The sequence below is a fragment of the Ovis aries genome, chromosome 1, assembly GCF_016772045.2.
Source record: "Ovis aries strain OAR_USU_Benz2616 breed Rambouillet chromosome 1, ARS-UI_Ramb_v3.0, whole genome shotgun sequence".
Classification (NCBI taxonomy): domain Eukaryota; kingdom Metazoa; phylum Chordata; class Mammalia; order Artiodactyla; family Bovidae; genus Ovis; species Ovis aries.
This window is the reverse complement of record NC_056054.1, coordinates 262,275,170-262,299,668: the sequence shown is the minus strand read 5'-3', so window position 1 is coordinate 262,299,668 and position 24,499 is coordinate 262,275,170. Positions and strand designations below refer to the sequence as shown.

The 24,499-nt window shown below is 45.6% G+C and overlaps 1 protein-coding gene and 1 long non-coding RNA gene across 3 annotated transcripts in view; one reads left to right on the top strand and one right to left on the bottom strand.

Annotated features, from left to right (window-relative positions):
- Positions 1-1,592: 1,592 nt before the first annotated feature.
- On the top strand, positions 1,593-6,577 carry LOC132657460 (uncharacterized). 2 transcript variants are annotated; one of them, XR_009595676.1, is made up of 3 exons: positions 1,593-1,773; positions 2,558-2,673; positions 2,950-6,577. It is a non-coding gene; the product is annotated as an uncharacterized LOC132657460 (long non-coding RNA). The 2 variants fall into 2 exon arrangements; XR_009595677.1 differs by having other exon boundaries at positions 2,558-6,577.
- FAM3B (FAM3 metabolism regulating signaling molecule B) overlaps positions 3,854-24,499 on the bottom strand; it is a 60,510-nt gene continuing 39,864 nt past the window's right edge. Inside the window, exons 4-8 of the mRNA XM_042237379.1 lie at positions 11,813-11,871; positions 10,250-10,300; positions 9,096-9,183; positions 7,228-7,360; positions 3,854-5,833 (exon numbers count right to left, since the gene is read on the bottom strand). Coding sequence (XP_042093313.1) covers positions 5,744-5,833; positions 7,228-7,360; positions 9,096-9,183; positions 10,250-10,300; positions 11,813-11,871 — 421 coding nt within the window. The 3' untranslated portion in view covers positions 3,854-5,743. The remainder of the gene's footprint in view (positions 5,834-7,227; positions 7,361-9,095; positions 9,184-10,249; positions 10,301-11,812; positions 11,872-24,499) is intronic.

Here is a 24,499-nt window from a genome sequence, read left to right as displayed (position 1 = left end):
TGGGGCTCACCCTACTCACCTGCCCCCACCCCATCCTGCTGCCAATTGCAAACTGGCACTTGTCATCTGTCTCTAGGCTTCCCAGGTGGCACAGTGGCAAAGAATATGCCTACCAATGCAGGAGAGGCAAGAGACTTGGGTTTGATCCCTGGGTCAGGAAGATCCCTGGAGAAGGAAATGGCATCCCACTCCAGTATTCTTGCCTGGGAAATCCCATGAACAGAGGCGCCTGTCGGGCTACAGTCCATGGGGTCACAATTGGACACAATTGAGTGACTGAGCACACACAGAGACACACACACACACACACATACACACATCTAACTCTACAAGGATTGAACTCTGAGCCACTGCAGTTGCTCCCCTGAAAGTAATTCAGGATGGAGATCAGGAACAAGGCCCTCTGTGCTCTGGGAAAAACTGGCAGAACAGGTCTTCAGATAGTTAGATATTTTCCAGAGAAGATTTTATGAACACAATTCTTGCATCTCCTCATGTCTAGAAAAGCACTAAAATCACTAATAGTGGCATCTGCTCCTCATGACTAGCAGTGAGCTTCTGCAGAAATGTGTGCTTGATTGCATGTACGCCCTTCACTAAAATCATATATTACTGACTTCCCCACTAGCTGTTTGTTGCAGCTCCTCGGAGCTATCCAAAATGCTATCTCCCAGGCTATCATCCTCATTTTGGCCCCAATAGAACTTAACTCACAACTCTCATGTGCATTTTTCGCCCAGTCAACACTGATGCAAACTGCTAGTCTTCGCATCTTCCGTGATCGCTCACCTAGGCAACCGGCTCCCACCTCATTAACATAACACGGGGACCTGACACCACCTGATTAGCATAACAGAAGCCGATGCTCTCCTCGCTTCTGAGGGTTTTAGGAACACCTGTTAGGCTGGAACTGACACAGACCAAATAATCTCTCCTTTTCCCCTACAATTGTGAATATTATGAAATAGTCACCTGGATGAGTTAATATCTATCCTCATACTTACTTTTTTTTCTTGCGATGAGGACTTTTAAGATCTACTCTTTTCGTTGTTAAGTCTCCCAGTCGTGTCTATTTTGCAGCCCCATAGACTGTAGCCTCCCAGGCTTCTCTGTCTATGGGATTCTCCGGGAAAGAACACTGGAGTGAGTTGCCAAGCCCTTCTCCAGGGGATCTTCCTAACCTGAGGATCGAACCTGCATCTCCTGAGTCTCCTGCATTGGCAGGCGGGTTCTTTACCACTATTGCCACCTGGGAAGCCTTCTACTCTCTTAGCAACTTTCTAAGATGTTACACAGTATTATCAGCTGTGGAGATGCATCCTACAGCAAGGCGACTATGGTTAATATATTTCACAATATATAAATCACAGCTTCACAGAGCATGAAACTCTTTCCCCTCCTCAGGATGTGCAACTTCCATGGAAGTTCCAGAAGCCACTTCTGAGTAGTCACAAGGTCTTTGGCCAGACTCGGGGAGATGGGCACCCCCTGTGCTTCCTTTCTAGAGCGTGCCTGCAGGGATGGCTAGGGGCCAGAACTCCCGCACAACGCAGGCAGCTTCAGAAACATCATCTTTCTGCCTCCAGCCCCCCGTTCCTTTTATAGGATCCCTCCTCCCATCGTGGCTTGCTTTCCCAGAAGCAAGGGAAATGAAACTAATGGCTTGCCATAGAAACGAAACCATCAGCCTGCCACAGAAACGAAACCTGAAGCATCCATCCATTTCCCGGTGCTTCACACAGTGGTCCTGACTCCAGCTGCATGAGTCTCCTGGTGGGCATTTGAACTCACAGGGAGGGGCGGGGTGGGGGCGGGTAACGGGGCTAACAGGTTCTCCAGCAGGCTGGGGCCGAGCACACTTGGAGAACGGGTCACTGATCATAGCACTGTCCAGAAGGACTTTCTGAGATGCTGTGCGCTGCCACTCTCTGCCCTGTTTAAGCTCTGAATATGCTAGGAAGGGACATCCACAGCTCCTCCACAGCATCCCTCACGTAGGCACGCGGTGCATACCCTCACACATGAGCTAGTTCCCAGGGGTGAGCCTGACTTCCTGGTCCTGTGTGGGTTACTTCGCCTGCAAAACTGTGGGCATGCACCTCCTGGGGTCCCAAAGCCCTCCCTTCGCTGTGACTGAAGCGAGGGTGAGCTGGGCATTCCCACCACCAGAGTATGGGGAGCCCCAAGGAGCCCTGGGGGTTCAGGGCTGGCACAGGACGGGGGGATTCTGCCTCCATCTCAGCGTCACACCCATGAAGCTTTCCAAAACAAAACAAAAAATCTAAGAAAATTAACAAAATTAATCCGGAGCACTTTTTTGCTCATTCACCTGACTTGTGGGCAAAATTTCCTCTAAAGAAGACATTTTTAGGCTTAAAAGATGGTTATTAAAGCCTGGCATTAAGAGATCCTGGGGGTAGTTTCCAGGGTCTGCGTCCTGCAGGATCTGATGCCCAGGTCATCCATCCAGAGGTCCCTGGGCAGAGCGGTAAGATGGAGGGAAGAACTGGACAGCTGACTTTGCAGTGAGTTTTCTGATTCATCAACTGTGTTATAGGGTGGATGCCTTTGCAGCTCCAGGAAAGGCACAGGGAAGACACCGCAGAGGCCAGACAGAGTGGGACCACTTCCACGGAGGCAGCGGAGGCAGCGAGGGAAGTTCGCGCTAAGGAGGTGACTAAGGACCCACCCTCCCCAGCAGCACAGCACTCCCCCTCGGCACGCCCCTCAGGAAGTCTCTGCGGGAAAGATCAGGGCCTCAGCAGCATCAAGGCTCTGGGCTAGTTCGCAAGCTGCTATCCGGGGTTTCGGGCGGGAGCTTGGTGATGACCCCTAGCCGGGCTCCCTCAGCCCACCTGGCCCACTGACCCTCCAAGGAAGGGCTGGTCTGGGTGCTCATACACCCTCAGCAGGACCGCTCCTTCTGAGTTTGCTTTCTCGGTTGTGCAGAGACCATACAGTGTCTGCCCCACTAATGGATTAAGGAGGTGAGGAACTGGGAGCCTGTGCACAGGTGAGAGTTCTAAGTGTGTGTCTGTGCAGCGTGGTGAAGTGGCAGAGGCCACTGTGGGTGGAAATCCCCCAGCTCTTCACTGTCTGGACCCCCCCTTGCTCCAGCGGTGCAGGGGCAGGGCTGGGGGATGATGGTGACCCATCTCAGGGCAAGCGCTAGGAGGCTGCCAGCCCTCATGCACGCATGGTGCTCGTGGACGGAGGACAGGCCTGGGTGGGCAGTGTCTGTCTGGGCTAGAGGGTGACAAAGGGCCGCTGGGCAGTAGAGGGGCTCAGCTCCTGAGACAGGAACAAGCTCCATTTCTGAATCTGTGATGTCCAATGTCCAGTGTGTGTGTGTGTGTGTGTGTGTGTGTTCAGTCACTCTTTTAAGACCCCTTGGACTGCAGACCACCAGGCTCCTCCATCCATGGGATTCTCCAGGCAAGAATACTGGAGTGGGTTGCCATTTCCTTCTCCAGGGGATCTTCCCGACTCAGGGATTGAACCCGCATCTCCTGCATTGACAGGTGGGTTCTTTACCGCTGAGCCACCAGGGAAGTCTGTCAAAAATCCAGGCATATTGGTAACAGGGATTCTTAGAGCTCAGAAGTGCCTGCCTTTCACAGGGTAGGGGTTAGAGGCCCTGCCCTCTTGTGGGAGGGGCATTCCTTGCAGGTCCACCCGCTCTCCAGCTGCAGAGAGAGGCGGGGTGGCCCTGCAGGGAGAGTCCTCAGGGTGGGGCTGGGGGTAGGGGAGGCTCAGGCTCACTTCCACATGGGGGCAGTGTGGGGGCATCTGGGGAGAGAGGACGGACGCTCAGGACAGGTGGCTGCCCATCTGAGTCTGTTTCCTTGACAGCTTTGTTTTGTAATAGACTTTATTTGTTTAAGGTTCACAGTAAAAAGAGGAAGATACAGAGATTTTGAAATTTCCCCTAGACTCCCTGCCTCACCCCCCATCACAGGCACAGCCTCCCCTCTGTTGACCGCCCGCTCCAGAGGGGTGACCCCTGGACTGACACATTGTCATCACACAGAGCCCACGGTTTACAGTAGGGTCACTCTTGGGGTTGGACGCCCGGTGGGTCTGGACAAGTGTGTAGTGCCAGGCACCCACCGTGAGTCCCGAAAGGAGTCCGCTGCCCTTCAAGTCCTGATCACCCCTCCCTCCTCCAGCCCCCACCCTCCCAGGGTCTCCATTCTGCTGCCTTTCAGTGACCCTCAAGTTCCCTTCCAGGCTCCTCTGAGGTGGTCCAGAGCCCAGAAGGGGTTCTCTCTGATGGCCTGTTTGTGTCCAAATTTCTCCTTTCTGTTAGGACACCAGTCACACTGGATAGGGGCCACCCGACTTGAACTTATTACACCAACAGTGACCCTATTTCCACACAAGGTCACATTCTGTGGTACTGACAGTCATGACTCAACTCATGAGTTAGGGAGGAACAGAGTCTAGCCTGTAACAGGGCCCCAGCCAAGATCCCACTGAGTGGTTTGCAGACTCCTCTGCAGAGAGAGACGCAGGCTCCCTGAGGGGGCCAACAGTCATCCCCCTCACCACCAGGAGGCTGATGTTCTCCCTGGTTTGCATCGGGATGCAATGATGAGGGCTCACACCTGTCCTGGCAGGAGCTCTGGCAAACATCTGCACTTGCACGTTCTCCGGCTTCCGTGCCCAATAGACCCTCCTTCAGCCTGGCCCCCATGCTCAGAGTTTAGCCTCCACTGCCCTGCAGCCCACCTACAACCACGGAGGACTCAGTGCTGCTGTCAGCCACTGAGACTTGGGGAGTTGGGTCCTGCAAGAATGCTGAAATTCAGGGTGACATGTACTGCCATGTTTTTAAAAGGAGGCCTGCTGATAAAAATACTTGAAAACCATTCATCTGTTCCAACCCCTCTATGCATAGATGAGAAACTGGAGGCTAGATAACCACTATCAAGCTGGCATCAAAGTCTCCTGTCGTTTCTGGGAGCCAGATTTGGGACGGAGGTCAGAAAGAGCACTTGGCAATGACTTGGCTTTCTTAACCCCAAGGCGCTGGGCATCTTGGTATGTGGATCTACAGTGTGTCTCCTAGGAAGTCTGGGTTGTACACTGGTCCTCCTGAGAGCAGCCTCTGCCTGCCTGGCCCATCAGAGATCCCTCCTCCCCATCCTGTTAAACAAGGTGCAACTGGAGCAACACCCCTGCGTGGAGGCAGACACTGAATCTCTTCACCATCGTATTGCTTGTGCCCGAGTTAGGCACACCCACATTTGTGGGATGAATGAATAAATTCAGGGACCCGCAGGGAGAGCTCAAGAAGGTTGACCCAAGAAGGTGGCTAAGCCCTATGGCTGCTGCTCATTGTCCCTATGAGATGACCGTCCATAATGAGGGTGTGCTCCGTGGTTGGAGAATAAAGGTTTTCTCTCTGCAGAGCTATCTGGACCACATGGGTCAAACTTGGATCTGATGATAAAATAGCTCCACACCTGGACAGGCAGGGGCTGCTTCCCCTAATCTTCTGCTTCCCAGGTGATGTCACTGAATCCTCTTGAACACTCCTGTGCGTTTCAGCTCAACATCTTCACTCTATAAACACTGGCATAAAAAGTCTGTGGGACAAGGTTTTATACAACTGGCAAATATTTTGATTGGTTGGTTGACAACCTGAAATATTCATCAAATATTGACCATTGGAGAAGGGCCATAGTCCATTCAGGATGCATTTGTCTATAAAAAGCCCATTTATCGAGGCGGGGCAATGTTAGCTGGGCCCTTTTGGTATGCAGCCTTCTACCTGGATCTCAGCTGGCCAGCCAGAATACCTGTTCTTCGCATCATTTGAGTGGTTGATCTGTGCAAAGGAAAGAAAAGGATTTAATCTATCCATTCATCTAATCAACAATGTTTAATGTGCCAGCTGTGAGCAAAATCAGAAAACAGGATCACCTCCTAGAATGAGATTTGCTCCAGCTTACTCAGTAGTCACGTATGGATGTGAGAGTTGGACCATAAAGAAGGCTGAGTGCCGAAGGATTGATGCTTTTGAACTGTGGTGTTGGAGAAGACTCTTGAGAGTCCCTTGGACTGCAAGGAGATTAAACCAGTCCATCCTAAAGGAAATCAAGCCTAAATATTCATTGGAAGGTCTGAGGCTGAAGCTGAAGCTCCAATACTTTGGCCACTTGATGCGACGAACGACTCATTGGAAAAGACATTGGTGCTGGGAAAGATTAAAGACATAAGGGGATGACAGAGGATGAGATGGTTGGATGGCATCACTGACTCAGTGGACATGAGTTTAAGCAGGCTCTGGGAGTTGGTGATGGACAGGGAAGCCTGGTGTGCTGCAGTCCATGGGTTGCACAGAGTCAGACCAACTGAGCTACTGAACTGATAACTGACTTATGTTTCAGGTACATTGCAAGGTGATTCAGTTATACATGTACACATATATTATTTTTCAGATTATTTTCTGTTATAGATTATTACAAAATATTGACTATAGTTCCCTGTACTGTATACTAAACTTGTGTTGCTTGTTGCATATCTATAAAATTCATCTATTAAAGTGGGTTTTAATGGTTTTAATGATAAAGTGGTTCCTCAGTGGTTTTCAGTATATTCACAGAGACATACAACCATCATCACATTCAATTTTAAAACATATTCTGGGAATTCCCTGGGAGTCTAGTGGTAAAGAATTGGTGCTTTCACTGCTAGAGCCTGGATTCAAACCCTGGTCAGGGAACTAAGATCCTGCAAGCCACATCCTGGCAAAGCATAAAGGAAAACATTTTCACCCCTGAAACAAGAAAGCACGTACCCACTCACCATGCCCCACAGCCCAGTCAGCTCCTAATCTGCTTTCTCTCTCCGGGTTTTGACTATTATAGAAATCTCATACACATGGAATCATACGGTATATGGCCTTTTGTTTCTGGGTTTCTTCACTTAGTGTGTTTTCAAGGCTCACTCATGTCACAGCATGTATCAATACTTCATTTCTTTATGTGCCTGAATAATATTCCAGTGGGCATTTATATCTATTTTACTCATACATTTTTAAGTCCATTCACCCAATCTTTGGGTTGTTTCTGCTTTTTGGCTGTTAGGAATAATAGCACATTCCGGTGCAAGTTTTTGTGTGAATATGTGTTTTTGTTCTCTTGGCTGTGCATCTGTGAGTGGAATTGCTAGGACATACGATAACTGTTTGAGAAGAAGGGATGTGTAACAACCACTCACCTTTTCTCTCTGAATTCCTGCAGGAAGCTCAAAGCCTTTTGCCGCCACGAACACCCAGCTTGACCTGAATCGCATGTTCCTGATCTCAGTACTTCCCAGGGCTTCTATGACCTGCTTGGCATCCTCCTTCAGCCTGGAGGGATGCAAAGGGGGGAAGCCTGTGAATGTCTCACCTGCAGACTCGGGGGGGTACGCTAGAACACAGTCTGGCCTAGGACAGGTTTCTAAAGCAGCACCTGCTGGTCTGGGGCACAGGGCAGGAGAGAGACGTGAACACTGGCTGAGTGCGGCACATCTTTGTGCGCGTGTGGGCTTACTCATGTCCGACTCTTTACAACCCCATGGGCTGTAGACTGCCAGGCTCCTCTGTCTATGGGGTTTCCCAGGCAAGAAGACTTGAGTGGGTGGCCACCTCTTTCTCCAGGGGATCTTCCTGACCCAGGGATTGAACCTCTGTCTCCTGCACTGGCAGGCAGGTTCATTACTTCTTGAGCCATCCAGGAAGCCTCTAGTTACACATAAAGCCACATCCAGGACTCTTTGGAAAAGACCCTAATGCTGGAAAAGATGGAGGGCAGGAGGAGAACGGGGAGGCAGAGGATGAGATGGTTAGATGATGAATAAAAAACTCAATGGATATGAGTTTGAGAAAACTCTGGGAGACAGAGGGCAGGGAAGGCTGGAGTGCTGTAGTCCATGGGATCACAGAGAGTCAGACATGACTGAGTGACTGAACAACAAAGGACCCTTTTAGATTCAATCTGTGGCACAGTTTTAATTCTCAATTCTGAAAAGCCCTGGGTCTTATGGTCCAGTTATCCTCACCCCAAAACAACATAATTTCTGGTCCTTGCTGCTGCCTGTTTACTGACCACAGAATAAAACAGACAGAAAATGCTGAAAGATGAAAACAAATGTCAAAACTGTATCTTTCATATTCACAAAAGTCAGTATCAGAAAAAAAACCCTAAATATTTTGAAAGTGAAAGTCGCTCAGTTGCATTAAGACTCTTTGTGACCCCATGGACTATACAGTCCATGAAATTCTCCGGGCCAGACTACTGGAGTGGGTAGCCATTCCCTTCTCCAGGGGATCTTCAACCCAGGGATCGAACCTAGGTCTCCCGCATTGCAGGTGGATTCTTTACCAGCTGAGCCACCAGGGAAGCCCTGTAAACAATCTTACTTTGTAGAAAGCTGCCATTTAGAGCTCACAAAGGAAAGAGGGCAGAAAGGAAAAGAAAAAAATAAGCTCAGATTTTCCCAAGTGGGCTAACTCCAAGTTTTTCAAAGCATATGCTGAAGAATTTCCACCCGAGAAGATACTCTATTAAAGAAGAGGATCTGGATTCAAACACATCTGGGAAATGTCTTGTTCAGTAGCCCCATCTTGGGAAGTGACAATGCAAATCAGCACCTTGAGGTTCTCGGAAGTTATGCAGTGAAGATGCACACCCAGAGAAACACTGAGCCAGGTCACTTTCTCTCTCATAAAAGCACTGTATCTGAGTGCACGTGTGTGTGTGTGTGTGTGTGTGTGTGTGTGTGTGTGTGTGTGTAAGTCCCACTCTGTGTTTAGCTTTCTGGCCGAGGGTTAGCTTTGCTATCTTATTTACTGTCAGTGATGAGTTTGTCTTGCTACCTGGAAATAGTCCTTATTTCTAGGATTCACGTGCTCCACCAGCTCATCATTTCTCTGGAAATGCAATCTGTTCATCGTGGCCTCCCATTCCTTCTCCTTGAAGAAGCCTCCTGTTCCTTGGAGCTCTGTTATCTCCCAAAGGGGGTCGTGAGGGACCCTGACAAGGCCGGCACTCTGCCCTCAGCTGGCATCTCTGGCCCCTGCCGTGATACAACTGTACACTCACCTGCTGCTGCCGTCGTCGTGGGTTACCATGAAGAGCAAGGACTTCGAGGGAGCGCTCTGAATAAACTTTGTCATTGGTCCAGAGTTATCTGCCGGGTCAATGTACATCGGATTTAGGACCTTCTCCGTCAGCTGAGGCTGTGATCCTAGGGGTTGTTCTGCTCTCAGCTCTGTGCTCTGAATCCTCTGGTTCTAGAGCTGCCTGTCCACCATGCACCTGACCCCCTAGTGCTCTCATGGTAAGTGACCTGGGTTCCACGGTGGGGCCACGTGAGGGGGGCAGCACGATCAGATCATAAAGACTCTTGTGGTTGACTCTCAAGCCGACCAGCAATGACGTCACAGACCAGGTGTGCTTTTCTCTACACTCACCGAGAAAGCACCCGACCTGGTGTGACCATCTTAGAGCTGAGTGGCCCCAGGACACTGAAGAGCACTAGGAGGCATACACGCCCGACCCAGACAGGTACGTCTTTGCTAAGAGACCCCTCTGTTTCTTACAGGGAGAAAACAAAGGCTTAGCTCAAACCCCGTTATTTACCACTGGAGCTTGTTATTTATAGTTACGATCAAGTTTCACGACAGAGTGAAAACACAGCATTCCCAAGGGCACTGGGATTCTTCTTCATTGTTCCTCTCCATTATCTTTACAAAGACTTGTTTCTGGTTAATTCTCAGGGTTAACTTAAAATAACTGCAGTGGAGATTCAGAGCCCAGAATGGAGGGATCACTGAAGGAGGGTGGACACATGGTCTCCAAAATCTTGCAGACCAACAAGCCCATCACAGGGAAGACAACGATATATATGGTGACATTCAGGACTGGGTACTGAGCACGGTTATTCTACATGTCTGGTTTAAAACAAAAAGAGATGTTTTCTCTTTCCCTTTATCTGATGAAGGAGCAGAAGCAAAGTTCCTGGACAAGTGTGAGCAGAGAAGAGACTCTCTCTAGATCATGCCTTCCAGCTTAAATATACAAACTCACTTGGAGACCACAAGGATTGTGTCAGGCCATTCTAGAGTACTCGTGCACTTCTGGCAGCTTTCTTGGTAGACAAAATAAGAACGTTTGACATTTTTGATTGTGGGTTTTTAATCTTAATTCATTTTAATTGGATATAATTCATTTTAAAAGGAAAAGAGTTTTCTTACCACCTTCGTACATATCGAAATACTGTGTTGCTATCACTTTCCCAGTCACATCTGGAAATGAAAGAAACAGCTTTTGAAAGACGGTTCATGGAGACTCAGGGTGCATGTGTGGTACTGCGCTTCTGAAAATGGCCTTCCCTGGTGGCTCAGGGGGAAAGAACCTGCCTGCCAATGAAGGTGACGCAGGTTCAATGCCTGGGTCTGGAAGATCCCACGGGGGAGGAAATGGCAACCTGTTCCAGGACTTTTGCCTGGAGAATCCCATAGACAAAGGAGCCTGGAGGGCTATAGTCCATGAGGTCAAAAAGAGTTGGACACAACTGAGCAGCTGAACAACAATACCAAATTCTGAAAATGGTGTGTTCCTTCTCCCTGTCTTCCAGGAAGCATGATGCCTGGTCCCACCTGAAGGAAAGGCCCGTCTTCCCTGGAGGGGCCCCCGATGATGTGGGTCAGGAAGGCAGGGCTCCTCATCTGCCCAGAGCCTCCCTCCCGCCTGCTTCCAGTTAGATTCTCATCCATGCTCTTTCCCAGGGTGCCTGCCTCTTCCTGAGAACACTGGGGCCCTCCCTCAGCCCTTTCTGCTCCCTCTGTATATCTTCCTGCCTGATTATCAGACCAGGCACACATTTCTCAGGTTCCTACAGCCTGGGGCCACAGGCGTCTGCTCACTTCGCTCACAGGGACAGACACCACTGGAAGCCCCTTCCCAAAACCTGCTACCGTCCTTACTGTCAGGGGTCCCAGTGACAAAAGGGACAGGTGTTCTTTTCCAGGCCTAAGAGGAGGTCAGGCTGTGCTTCTCTGAGGTCCTTTCATCAGACAAGGTAGGAACTGGTATCACCCTCGGCTAGGCAGCAGAGCAAACACGAGGCCCACCCCCAGGGCGTCTGTGTTCGCAGGTCTGCTGATCCTGTTTTAGCTCTGACTTTTGCAGGTCCTTCTTTGTCTTCTTAAAGTCGTTTTAGATTCCACAGATATGCACGAATCCAGGATATGTGTTTTTCTCTTTCTGACTGACTTCACTCTGTATGAAAAACTCTAGGTCCACATGTCTGTACAAATGACCCTATTTTGTTCCTTTCGGTGGCTGTGGCCCACCTTTTTTATCCATCCATCTGTTGCTGAAAATTTAGGACATATACACAATACGATATGTAAAATAAATAGCTAGTGGGACCCTGCTATAAAGCGCAGGAAGCTCAGCTTGGTGCTCTGTGACCTAGAAGGGGGGGATGGAGGGAGCAAAGACCAAGAGGGAGAGGATACGTACACACACATAGCTGATCCACTGTATCGTACAGCAGAAACTAACACAACACTGCAAAGCAATCATACACCAAGAAAACTTAGCAAGTTTATATCTGATTTCATTTGGGGGGGAGAATCACAAATTTATAAAGCGAGGCATTGTAAAAATAGTTAAACATATACTCTTAAATGCATTAAAATATAAACCTAGACTAGACCGTGTGCAAAAATCGCAAAGAAACCCAAGGTACCACGGAATACCCAATCACGAAGCTTTTAGAGGTGTTTTAAAGAAAACGTTTAATCACTTACAGTTGACAATGGCAATGTTTATTCCTCTTGCAACATTCCCAGTCTTTTCTCCTATGAGCCTGAAATGCAAATAAGCATCAATCACAGAACTCCTTTCTCACTGAGCAGTGAGCAGCCCTCCCTGCTCTATAAGATTTTCTCTTGGCAGAATTACTGTTTATCCTTTGTCACTTATCATTTCCTTGTAGATACACACTGACTTTAGCCCAGCTCCCTTGAAAGTCATCCCTACACTTGCTGTATGCATATCCATCCCCCCACACATGTCTGAAGATGGAATCCCTCAGGGAACCTGGGAATTGCATAGTCTCATAATCTACACAAACAGCCAGGGAGAGAAACACCAGTGTTTGCTTAGCACAGCCTTTCTGCAAACACTCTCTCACTAAAGCTTTAACCTCCTCATGGGAAGGCATTCATTTTCCAACTATATTAATATGGAGAACAACCACCAATAGAATGCATTAGGAGCCAGAAAGTCTGTAGACAAACACACACACACACATACTTTACCTGGTTACTTGCATAGTCTAATGAAAGTTTACTAGACCATGAACAAGGTGATGAGAAATAGGAAGAGAAAGGAGATGGCAAAGTAGAGAGATACTGAAGATGTATACTTGCTGGGCCTCGACAATGGATGGGATGTGAGACAAACAAGAGAAGGGGGTGGCAAATGTGACTGACGCATTCAGCCTGGCTGGCTGGAAAAAATGAGGCACAAGAGGTGAATGAAAAGAGCTGGGTCTGATCCAGCTCTGGTGTCAGCTTCTATTCATCCTGTTCCCCTCGCTGCTCTGACAGAGCTTTTGCTGATGCCTGAGAAGCTTGGCATGTTGCAGTCCATGGGGTCACAAAGAGTCGAACATGACTGAACGACTGAAAACAAAGAATCCTTTTATCCAACCACAGAAAGTAACCCTGTTTATCCCTTAAACAAATTCCTTTCACTACCTCACTTAATTTTTACTTTTAAATTGGAGAATATGAAAGGCCCAGCTTCAAGGGGATTATGCCTAAAACCAAGGAGAAAACTGACTTTCTTGGAAACGGGAAACATTACTGAAGACCTTGGGAATTGTGTGTGTGTGTGTCCATCTCTATGTGTGCATGCATCCTCTGTCAAGTTTTAGAATCAATGATACGATAGCTTCATAAAAAGAATTTGAAAGCTGTCCTCCTCTTTCCATGCTTTAGAACAGTAAATATGGCTCTGGAATATTCTGTTCTTGACATGCTTACCTAAAGTCCCCTTGGATCTTCCAAACTAAGTCTTTTTGCAGAGAGTAGCTTTTAGGGGGCAATTTTAGAGAATACCCTATAACAATCTGAAGAAAGAAAAAGTGGGTATTATGAACCTATTCTCTCACAGGGAATTTTTTTTTAATGGAACTTAAAAAAAAAATCTGCTAAAGTATGCTAGATCACCTAATAAGTGATTCTTAGGCTAAGATTTTTGAGAAGGCTAAATTTCAAGGTGGTGAGACCAGCATTTAAAGTCACTTTAATACTAGGAACATTTGCTGATTTCAGAGAAAGTACAAAAGATGAGTAGCATTTCTGACAACCATCTGAGGCAAGGAGGACACAGGTTGGAAGCCAGGGCCAATCAAAGGGAGGGCCTGATAAACCCTCCACTTTTATTTGGGTTGGGGTCAAAAGGAATTGAATCCTAAAAGCGAAAGTGAATCAGAAAAAAAAATAAGAACTTGCATGGCTATGGTGCAGTTTTAAGTCCAATGGGTGGCTCAGAAAAATAAATCTCAATTCTTAACATATATTCCGATCATTTTGTCTTACTAAAGATTCTGCATCCCTATCAGAAGCAAAACAAACAAACAAAAAATCCTCAGGAGAAGAAGATAATATTATCTAATGCCTCAATTGGGCTTCCCTGGTGGCTCAGACGATAAAGTGTCTGCCTGTAATGCGGGAGACCCGGGTTCGATTCCTGGGTCGGAAGATCCCCTGGAGAAGGAAATGGCAACCCACTCCAGCACTCTTGCCTGGAAAATCCCATGGATGGAAGAGCCTGATAGACTACAGTCCATGGGGTTGCAGAGTCGGACACAACTGAGCGACTTCACTTCACTAATGCCTCAATAAAAAACAAAACAACAACAACAAAACCCAACGCAAAGCAATTTATCAAATGCGCTGTCTGGCACACTGCACACTGCACACTGCATGTAAGGAGAGAAGCCAACATAAAGAAGGACCAACACAACCAAAAAAACCTGACAGTAAGGACAGACTCATGGACCCCAAATAGTAGAATTATCAAACAGACTTTCAAACAACCATACTTAATATGTTCAAGAAGATGATAGATAAGACTGAAGATTTCAGAACTGGAAACTACAAAAGAAAGATAAATTAGAAAAATAAAGTTCTGGAAATAGAATATTTAAAATTAATAATTTAACGGCACATTACATTCAGTAGAAAAGAGAATTAGGGAGCTGACAACAGCCCTGTCCACAATGAAGGGCAGAGATACAAAGACGGGAAACAATATATGGAGTGTATTCTGCAGAGAACATAGCAATCAAGTCTGGCGTATGTTTCATCAAAAGTCTTAGAAGTATGAGAGACAGGAAATGGGGCAGAAGATTCAATGAGGAAGAATTTGTTAAATGTGATGATGGACTTCAATAGGCACATATTTAAGAAGCCGAATAAATTCCAAACAAAATAAAGCAACAAAACAATGGACAAAGAAGGTGCAAGTACTGAAAACCACAGACAAGGAAAAAAATCTTTAAGGCGATCAGGAGGGGGAAAAAAAGACAGTTACTTTCACAGTATCAGCTTTTAAATTGTTGGTTGACCTCTCAAGAGAAACAATAGAAGCCAGAAGGCAATGGAATGGTATCTTGAATGAATTGAAATAAAAATAATAGCCAACACACCATAGAAAAAAAATCTTTTAGCAATGAAGAGGAAATAAAGATATTTGAAAGAGAGATTCAAATAAAGATATTTGAAACTTAGAATTCTCCATGAGGAAACCATTCAGCAGCTTTTGCTCTGTGTCTTTTGCTATAACAGATTTTATCTGTAGTATTAACTCTTATTTAGACTTATGAGTCCTAGTCATTGAAACTAAGGGTGTTTATGCCCCACCCCCCAATACTCAACCAAAATATATGCACATATGCAGCAAAAGTATGAACAGAACTATTTATAGCACCAGAATTCATCACAACTCCAGAGTAGAAATGACCCAAATGTCATTCAACAGGAGGATGAATAAATAAATTGTACTATATTTATGCAATTCAATATTATACAGCAACACAAATCAACTGCATTTAAAATTTTAAATGTATTTTGTAGGTTTTAATTAAGAAATATGCACCATAGCATAAAAGTGTGAGATGTTTAGAGATTAAAAATGGCAAAAGGTCTGTAAGATGCATACACTGAATACTACAAACCACTACTGAGATGAATTAGATTTACGTAAATGGAGCTGAGTAAAAGACTCAGTACTACCAAGATGTCAATTTCCCCCGAATTATCTAGAGATCCAAGGCAATCTCAATTAAAAAAAAAGCCAGTTGGCTTTTTGTATAGACATTTGTAAGTTTATTCCAAAACTCATATGGAAATAGAGTTTCCATAGAGGATTCAGTAGAGAAAGACAGTGTGATGAACACACGGTTGTAGAACAATTAGTTAGCCACGTTTCTAAATGATTACCATTCATATTTCACATCATTTGCAAAAAAAAATGCAAAATGGATATATCATCTTATATAAAGTGAAAACCTAAAACTATCAAAATTCCAGAAGTTTAAAAGAAACTTTGGAGGACTTTGGAGAAAAAAATTTGTGAGCTTGGGTTAGACGGAACGTTTTTAGATATGCCATGAAAAACATGTTCTGTAGAAGGAAAAAAACTGGTAAATTAGATTTCATTAGAGTTAAGATTCTCTGGGCTTTGATAAACACAGCTAGGAGAAGAACACAAGACACAAAAATGGGAAAATCTGTATGCAAATCTTATATTTAATAAAGAGCCTGAATACAAAATATATAAAGAAACCTCGAAATTGATAATAAGAAAACAACCCAATTAAAAATGAGCTGATTTGAATAGGTATTTCACAAAATAAAATACACTTACAACAAATAAACACACGAAAAGAGGCTCAACATTATTAGTAATCAGAGAAATGCAAATTTAAACCACAGTCTGCACACCTATTAGAATGTCTAAAGTAGAAAGACTGACCACACCAAGCACTGGTGAATATAGTGGCTAAACTGTAGCTCTTATACATTGATAAGGAATTAAAATGGTATGCTCACTTTGCTTTAAATATTTCACTCCAATTTCTTCTTGCTTGCATGGGTTCTGCTTGCTTGCATGATTCCTGAAGAAAAGTCTGATGTAATTCTTATCTTCTTCTTTTACAGGTAAGGTGTTTTTTGTTTTGTGGCTATTCCCACCTCCCCCAGCTAGTTTCAAGATTTTCTTTTTGTCTTCAATCTTCCCTAGTTTGAATACAATTTACTTAGGTATACATTTTGGGGTATTTATCCTACTTGGAATTCTCTGAGCTTCCTGAATCTGTGGTTTGGTGTCTGTGTCTACTTTTGAAAAGTTCTCAGCAGTATTACTTCAAATATTGCTGTTTCTTTCTCTTTTCCTTTTTCTGGTATTCTTATTACATATATTATACTTATTGAAGCTGTCCCACAGGTGTTGGATGTTCTCTCCTTTTTTGTTCTTCCAAGTTTTTCTTCTTTTTTTTTTCTTCTCCTTTTCTCAGTTTGGGAGGTATTACTGACGTATTCTTAAGCTCACTGATTCTTTCCTTGGATATGTCTAGTCCACTAATGAGCCCATCAAAGGTGTCCTTCATTTCTGCCTTTTCCTTTTGATTCTTCCTTGGGATTTCCATGTCTCTGCATACATTACTCATTTGTTCTTGCATTCTGTCCACTTTTTCCATTACAGCTCTTAGTATTATTAACCATAGTTGTTTTAATATTCCTTTTGTATTAATTCTAAAATCTCTGCTATATTTGGGTAAGCTACTGATGCTTTTTATGTCTTTTTAAATTGTTGTTGTTGTTTTTACTTTTAATAAGCATTGTTATTTTTTTGCTGAAAGCCAGACGTAGATAACTTGGTGTTTAACATGAACTTTATGTTCATCTGGCAAGGAGCTGGGTTGTATTTACTATCTGCTACAGCTGTAAGTGTCAGAGGCTAACATTTCTCCCTGCCTTCTTGAGTATCCCTATAGGCTTTTTAGACCCGGATGCTGGGAAAGATTGAGGGCAGGAAGAGAAGGGGGCGACAGAAGATGAGACAGTTAGATAGCATCACTGACTCAATGGACATGAATCTGAGCAAGCTCCAGGAGATTGTGAAAGACAGGAAAGCCTGTCGTGTTGCAGTCCATGGGGTCACGAAGAGTCAGACTTGACTTAGGGGCTGAACAGCAACAGACTCTTTGACACTGGGTTTGAGACTTTCGGTTCTTCTCAGCTTTAATCCTTTGTTATTTTACAGGAGCCCTATTATGCAGTAATGAGACGTCAGATGAGGACGTGTTCTCTAGTCATGTGACTAGGTCTCAGTCTCTCAGTAAGCCTGTGCCCCTGGGTTGTGGCCTTCACAAGTGACCTTATTTTTTCTTTCTTTCACTCCTTAGGTGAGACAGAAAGGCCAGAGGGGCCTGGAGTTGGGTATTTTCCTCCCCAACACAGGTTAGCCTTTGTTAATATCTACATTGGTTAGACTCTGGTAAAACCATTTCCCTTGAAGGCAGGCTATTGTTAAGGAGAACAGAACACTGCGAACATATTTCAAAGGGGCTATTTTTCCACTGTCTTCCCTGGAAGTTCAGCTGGTAAAGAATCCACCTGCAATGCAGGAGACCTGGGTTCAGTTCCTGGGTTGGGGAAGATCTCCTGGAGAAGGGATTCCCTCCAGTATTCTTGGACTTCCCTGGTGGCCCAGTTGGTAAAGAAGTGAAAGGGGCTCAGTCATGTCTGACTCTTTGTGACCCCATGAACTACACAATCCATGGAATTCTCCAGGCCAGAATACTGGAGTGGGTAGCCTTTCCCCTTCTCCAGGGGATCTTCCCAATCCAGGGATGGAATCCAGATCGCCTGCATAGCAGGTGGATTCTTTACCAGCTGAGCCACAAGGGAAGCCCAAGAATACTGGAGTGGGTAGCCTATCCCTTCTCCAGCAGACCTCTGGACCCAGGAATTGAACCAGAGTCTCCTGTACTGCAGGCCGATTCTTTACCAACTGAGTTATCAGGGAAGCCCTAGTTGGTAAAGAATCGGTCTGCAATGTGGCAGACCTGAGTTTGATTCCTGGGATGGGAAGATCCCCTGGAGTGGGAAATGGGAACCCACTTCAGTATCCTTGCCTGGAAAATCCCCACGGACAGAGGAGCCTGGTGGGCTACAGCCCATGGGGCTGCAGAGTCAGATACTGCTGAGTGACTTAGCAAAGCACAGCACAGCACTTTCCCACTCCTGCTGCCAGAAGCTCAAGGGGATTTTTTTTCTTTGATCTTCACTCCAAAAGCCTGGTAGGGCTCTTGGAGGGAAAATTCAGGAAGGCCTAGGAGCTCCACCAAGACTTGGCTTCCAGGAGTTAATTTCTCAAGCTTGTCCAAGCGCAATCTCCAGCAATTAGTCATTTCACCTTTAAGGGTTCCTACCTAATGCGGGCTCCAGCTGAGCTCTCTGCTCCAGGTAAGCTGTGATTCTATGAATCTGCCTGTCTCTCCAGTTTTCAGGGTAGTGGCTTGCCCTGTGATCTCAATTCTTTTGTATGTACATGTTTTAAATATACAGCATAATCTGGGATTTTTGTGCTGTGATTCAATCTAAGAATCACCTTCTTGGCAGTTTATAGGCCACTTATTAACATGTAAGATATATTTGGGTTTTGTGTGTGTGTGTGTGTGTGTGTGTGTGTGTGTGTGTGTGTGTGATGCTTTTATACTTGGGTTGTTTTCATTGCTTTTCAAATATTTAAACTTTTGCTTTCACTATACAGGGTGTATTTCCTTTGTTCAGCATGGACATGCTTAGTCATTTGGTCATGTCCAGTTCTTTGTGGCCCCATGGACTCCTCTGTCCATGGGATTTCCCAGTCAAGAATGCTGGAGTGGGTTGCCATTTCCTACTCTAGAGAATCTTCCTGACCCAGGGATTGAACCCATGGCTCTCGTGGCTCCTGCATTGGCAGGAGGATTCTTTACCACTGGGCTACCCGGGAAGCCAAAACTAAACCATGTGCTGTGCTTAGTCACTGTTATGTCTGCCTCTTTGTGACTCCATGGACTGTAGTCCACAAGGCTCCTCTGTCCATAGGAATTCTCCAGGCAAGAATACTGGAGGGGCTTGCCATTCCCTCCTCCAGGGGATCTTGCCAACCCAGGAATCAGACCCAGCTCTCCTGCACTGCAGGTGGATTCTTTACCATCTGAGCCACCAAAGAACTCATGGATAAGCATGTTTAAAAAAGGTGTCTAAAAAATAAAAAGCCAAGTATGGGGAACAGTTTTACAACACAAAAGGGTTAACTACCTTAATACATAAAGAAATCAATTTTAGAAGCCCAATGACAGGAATAAAATGGGCAAGAGATATGAACCATTCACAGGACATATAATCCTCCTTCAGTATCTGCAAAGAGTTGGTTCCAGGATTTGCCATGGATACCCAAATCCAAGTGCTCAAGTTGCATAGCTGATCCTCGTATCTGCCAGATCCACATCAGTGGATTCAACCAAGCACAGATCATAGACATAGAGGGGGAGAGCTGACATACAGCTAGCTGTTTTTAGCATGAAAAGACCCTGGATTCACTTGGGTTCACTCACAGCAAGAATGATGAGAGTAAAACACTGATCTGAGATGAACGTTCTTCTCTTGGAATGGAAAAAAATCAAAATATTGGTCAACATGCTTTGTTGGACAGACTATGAGGAGGCAGTCATTCTCATTGTGTTAATCTGAGTCCTCTGAGAAGCAGATAGTGAAACAGAGCTAAATGCCAAGAATTTTTATTGGGAAAATAGAGAGGATAACAGGGATGGTGGGCAGACCCCAACTCAAGCCTGACTCTAAGGGGAGGGAAAGCTGGGGTGGACATGTCCCAGGCTGCTAGGCAGTCTCAGGAGGTTACAGCAAGGTCACTGGACATCTGAGACCTCAATCTGGCCTTCAGCTGAGCTTGTGTTTCCCAGGAATGGAGCTTCCTGCTTCTAGGTTCTGACAAGGGTTATTATCTTTTTGGCCAAAATCTACTCAAGCCCTCCAAGCTCTTTTTCAGATTTTTAAAATAATTTTATTCATTTGTTTAATGTTTGGCTGTGCTGGGTCTTGGTTGCCGTGCAGGCTTTTCTCTAGCTGTGGCGAGTGGGAGCTCCTCACTAGTTTCGGTGTGTGGGCGTTTCATTGCAGTGGCTTCTCTTGCTCTGGAGTATGGGTTCTAGGAAGCTCAGGCTTCAGTTGTTGTGGCTTCCAGGCTCTATAGCACAGGATCAGTTCGGACTTAGTTGCTCCTCAGCATGTGGGATCCTCCCAGATCAGGGATTTGAACCTGTGTCTCCTGCAATTCTGAAGTTCACGGGGTCGCAAAGAGTTGGACACTGAGTGACTGAACAACTCCTGCATTGCCAGGTGGATTCTTTACCACTACTGAGCCACCAAGGAAGCCCTGCCCTGAAGTCTTTTTAAACTAGGCTTGACTTTTGGATAAACTTCGGTGTTTATCTTCACATTGTCCAATTTTAGTAGGAATTCTGCTAAGTCAGTTTAAAGGTGTGGTTAAATGTCCCACCTTTGATATCTGATCATCACCCATATAAAATCAGTTTCCTTATCCTCCTAGCCTCTAGGTGATATCTGATCACCCTGGCCTGCCTTTAGTAAGAATCCTGTTTAGCCAGAATGCCCTAATCCCCAGTGCTTCCTCTTGGTAGGCTTCCATCCATGATCTCCACACTGCTTCTTGGCGCTCACTTCTTGCCCACGATGTATCTGGAGTTGAATCCTATTTCTCACCTTCACTGCAGGACCTCACGGCAGTCGTCTCCACATCTACTGCCATCACCCCCTTGAATAAAGTCTGCCTGGCCATTTTCACAAAGTGGCATGAACTTTTTTTTTTTCCTGTAACAGTCCTCAGTCACTGGCTGGAAGCAGCCAGGGGAAGCCTGGTCTCCAGCAAACCTGCTAGGGATTTCAGAATGCAGCAGCTGGAACTCTTCCTCAGTAAGCTTCCTGCCACTAGAAATCTGAGAAGAGCAATCTCACAGTCATCTCACTCAAATGTTGCTGGAGGGACAGTTGCTTAATTCCAGGCAATGACTTAAAATTCAAAGTGGATGCTATTTATACAGTGCTCTGCTGTGCTTAGTCATGTCTGACTCTGCGATCTCACAGACTGTAGCCCGCAAGGCTGGAGTGGTTGCCACGCCCTCCTCCAGGGGCTCTTCCCAACCCAGGGATCGAACCCAGGTCTCCTGCACTGGGGGGCAGATTCTTTACTGTCTGAGCCACCAGGGAAGCCTATGAACACTAGAGTGGGTAGCCCATCCCTTCTCCAGGGGATCGTCTCAACCTCGGAATCAAACAGGGGTCTCCTGCATTGCAGGTGGATTCTTTACCAGCTGAGCTACCAGGGAAGCCCATTTATATAGTAACACTATAGTAAGTATGCAGTAATCAATAAGTCTATACTCAGCCTATCAGTTGATTGTGAGTGGGAATGAATACACTTTAAACATGAAGAATCTTTAAAAAACATTACCTCCCCTGTACCCTTTCTCAAGATGTTACTGGAAGGTGTGCTCCAGCAAAAAAAGGGTGAAAATTAAGAAAGTGGAAGGTGCTGTATCCAGGAAACAGGTGCTCCAACTGCAGAGAAGGAGACAGAGGTCATCCAGAGTGGTGTTAGAGGGGGGTCCTGGGATGACAGACACACAGTGGCTTCAGGACAATCTGGCTGATTGAAGCGGAACAGAAGCTTCACAAGGTGAAGTTGGCAAATACCTAATGTGAGAGATTTATTTTAACTGGAGGAAATTTAGAGATTAAATTGACATTAAGTTCATGGAAAACCAAGAGAGCCAACCACAAACAAAATGTAATTATTATATACAACATGCTTCAGTCATGAAGAACATTTGCTTCATCCTATTAGTAAAAACCAAACTAGAGGCTAGAGTTTGAATATATCCTGAGACGGACCCTCACAGCCACATAACCAAAACTTAAAACCTTCCTGACATCCCCCCAGTGCTCACTCTGACCTTAAACAAAACCTACACTTTCTTCATGTCATCATGACCTTGCAGTTATGAACAAGTCAGCTCATGCAATACAAAGACATGTAAGTTTCTAGTAACACATCACACTAGAAGACAAGGCACTTACCCATTCAAGATTTATAAACCCAGTTATAAATCACCTCCTAACCACCTTCCAGCTGGAAGTATCCTTGTTCGCCAGAAGTTGGGTTCTCACTTGGTAAAATATTCCAATCAAGTAAAGGTCTCTGAATTTTACGCTCACAGTTATAATCATGTAAAGGCTGAATTTTGCTCAAACCACGATGACAGTATAGTGACTTAATCAGAACAATGGTAGGGAAAGAGGACGGGAATCGTGTGATACAATAGAAGACAGCTAAGCTCCCAAAGGGCAAGTTCCCTTTTCCAGGGGATCTTCCCAACTCAGGGGTCAGACTCAGGTGTCCTGTATTGCAGGTAGATTCTTTACCATCTGAGTCAGAAGGGAAGCCCAAGGAAAGAGAACAGAAATTGTGTGGTACAGTAGAAAGAGAGCTGACCTACTGGGGCAAGGCAGCAGATAAAACAGGAAAATGAGGGTGTGGTATAACCTTGCTGATCAGAGGCAGGGATGTGAGTGAGCGGGGAGCTCTGCTGACAGCTGGAGGGGCTGTTCCCGGGGCAGGAGTGCCTGCAGGTGCCCAGATCATGACATTTATGGGGATGAAGGAAATGCAAAAAAAAAAAAAAACAACCAAAAAACCAACAAAATACTTGTCATTCTACACAAATCCATATCGTTTCTATATATGACAACGAGGTCTCTACAACCTGAACTGTCTGTTCCAGGAGTCAGTAACGAGAAAATACAATGCTAAAGCCACAAACAAGTGTCTCGGCATCTGGCCGCATTTATTCCTGCTCCTTTTAATTTGCTTTTATTTCTGCTTATCCCGCTTTATTTTGCATTGAATTCTGGAAAACATCTAGAATATTGTTGGAAGCAGGCAAGCTACCTTTGGGTGCTATACACTCATAGAAAGATTTAGTGGTTCCTTTAGACTACTGGATTCAAGGTGGTCCACTCAGCAGATCCTACATTCACCAGGGTGGAATCCTGGCTCTGTCACTGACAGCTGTGTGATGGGGGGCAGGTGACTGAACCTCTCACCTCTCTGTGACTTGTTTCCTTGTCAGTATCATGGGAATCATAATGATAACTACCTCAGAGGAAGTCATATGAAGTTAATGTTTAAGTGAGGTGGTGTGTACCAGGTAGGGTGATATACTCCTATGTCATGGTCTGGAGAAGGCGTCCGGCAGTGTGGAGCAGGGTGACTCCCAGGCTCTGGGGCCTGAGCTTGACTCAGCCCCTTCTGATGATGTGATTCTAGATAAGCGACCTGACCCCTGTCTCCAGTCCTCCCAGGTCTTCCTACCTCTTCCTTTCCTAGGGATCCTGCTAAGTTTTCAACCTATCTCACTGACAGTTCTGTTCATTAGGCCATCACCTCTGAAATTATATCAATTAGGTTCAGTTCAGTCGCTCAGTTGTGTCCACTCAGACTCTTTGCAGCCCCATAGACTGCAGCCCCTGACTGCAGCACGCCAGGCTTCCCTGTCCATCACCAACACCCAGAGCTTGCTCAAACTCATGTCCATCGAGTCAGTGATGCCATCCAACCATCTCATACTCTGTTGTCCCCTTCTCCTCCTGCCTTTGATCTTTCTCAGCATCAGTCTTTTCCAGTAAGTTAGTTCTTCCCATCAGGTGGCAAAATTATTGGAGCTTTAGCTTCAGCATCAGCATCAATCCTTCCAATGAATATTCAGGATTGATTTCCTTTAGGATTGACTGGTTTGATCTCCTTGCAGTCCAAGGGACTCACATAATTAACATATAGCATTACCATCAGTTCAGTTCAGTTCAGTTGCTCAGTCATGTTCGACTCTTTGTGACCCCATGGACTGCAGCACTCCAAGCCTCCCTGTCCATCACCAAATCCTGGAGTTTACCCAAACTCATGTCCACTGAGTTGGTGATGCCATCCAACCATCTTTCATCCCCTTCTCCTCCCACCTTCAATTTTTCCCAGCATCAAAGTCTTTTCCAATGAGTCAGTTATTTGCATCAGGTGGCCAAAGTATTGGAGTTTCATCTTCAACATCAGTCCTGCTGATGTATATTCAGGACTGATTTCCTTTAGGATTGACTGGTTGGATCTCCTTGCTGTCCAAGGGACTCTCAAGAGTTTCCTCCAACACTACAGTTCAAAAGCATCAATTCTTCAGTGCTCAGCTTTCTTTATGGTCCAACTTTCACATCTATACATGACTACTGGATAAACCATAGCTTTCAGTAGACAGACTTTTGTTGGCAAAGTAATGTCTCTGCTTTTTA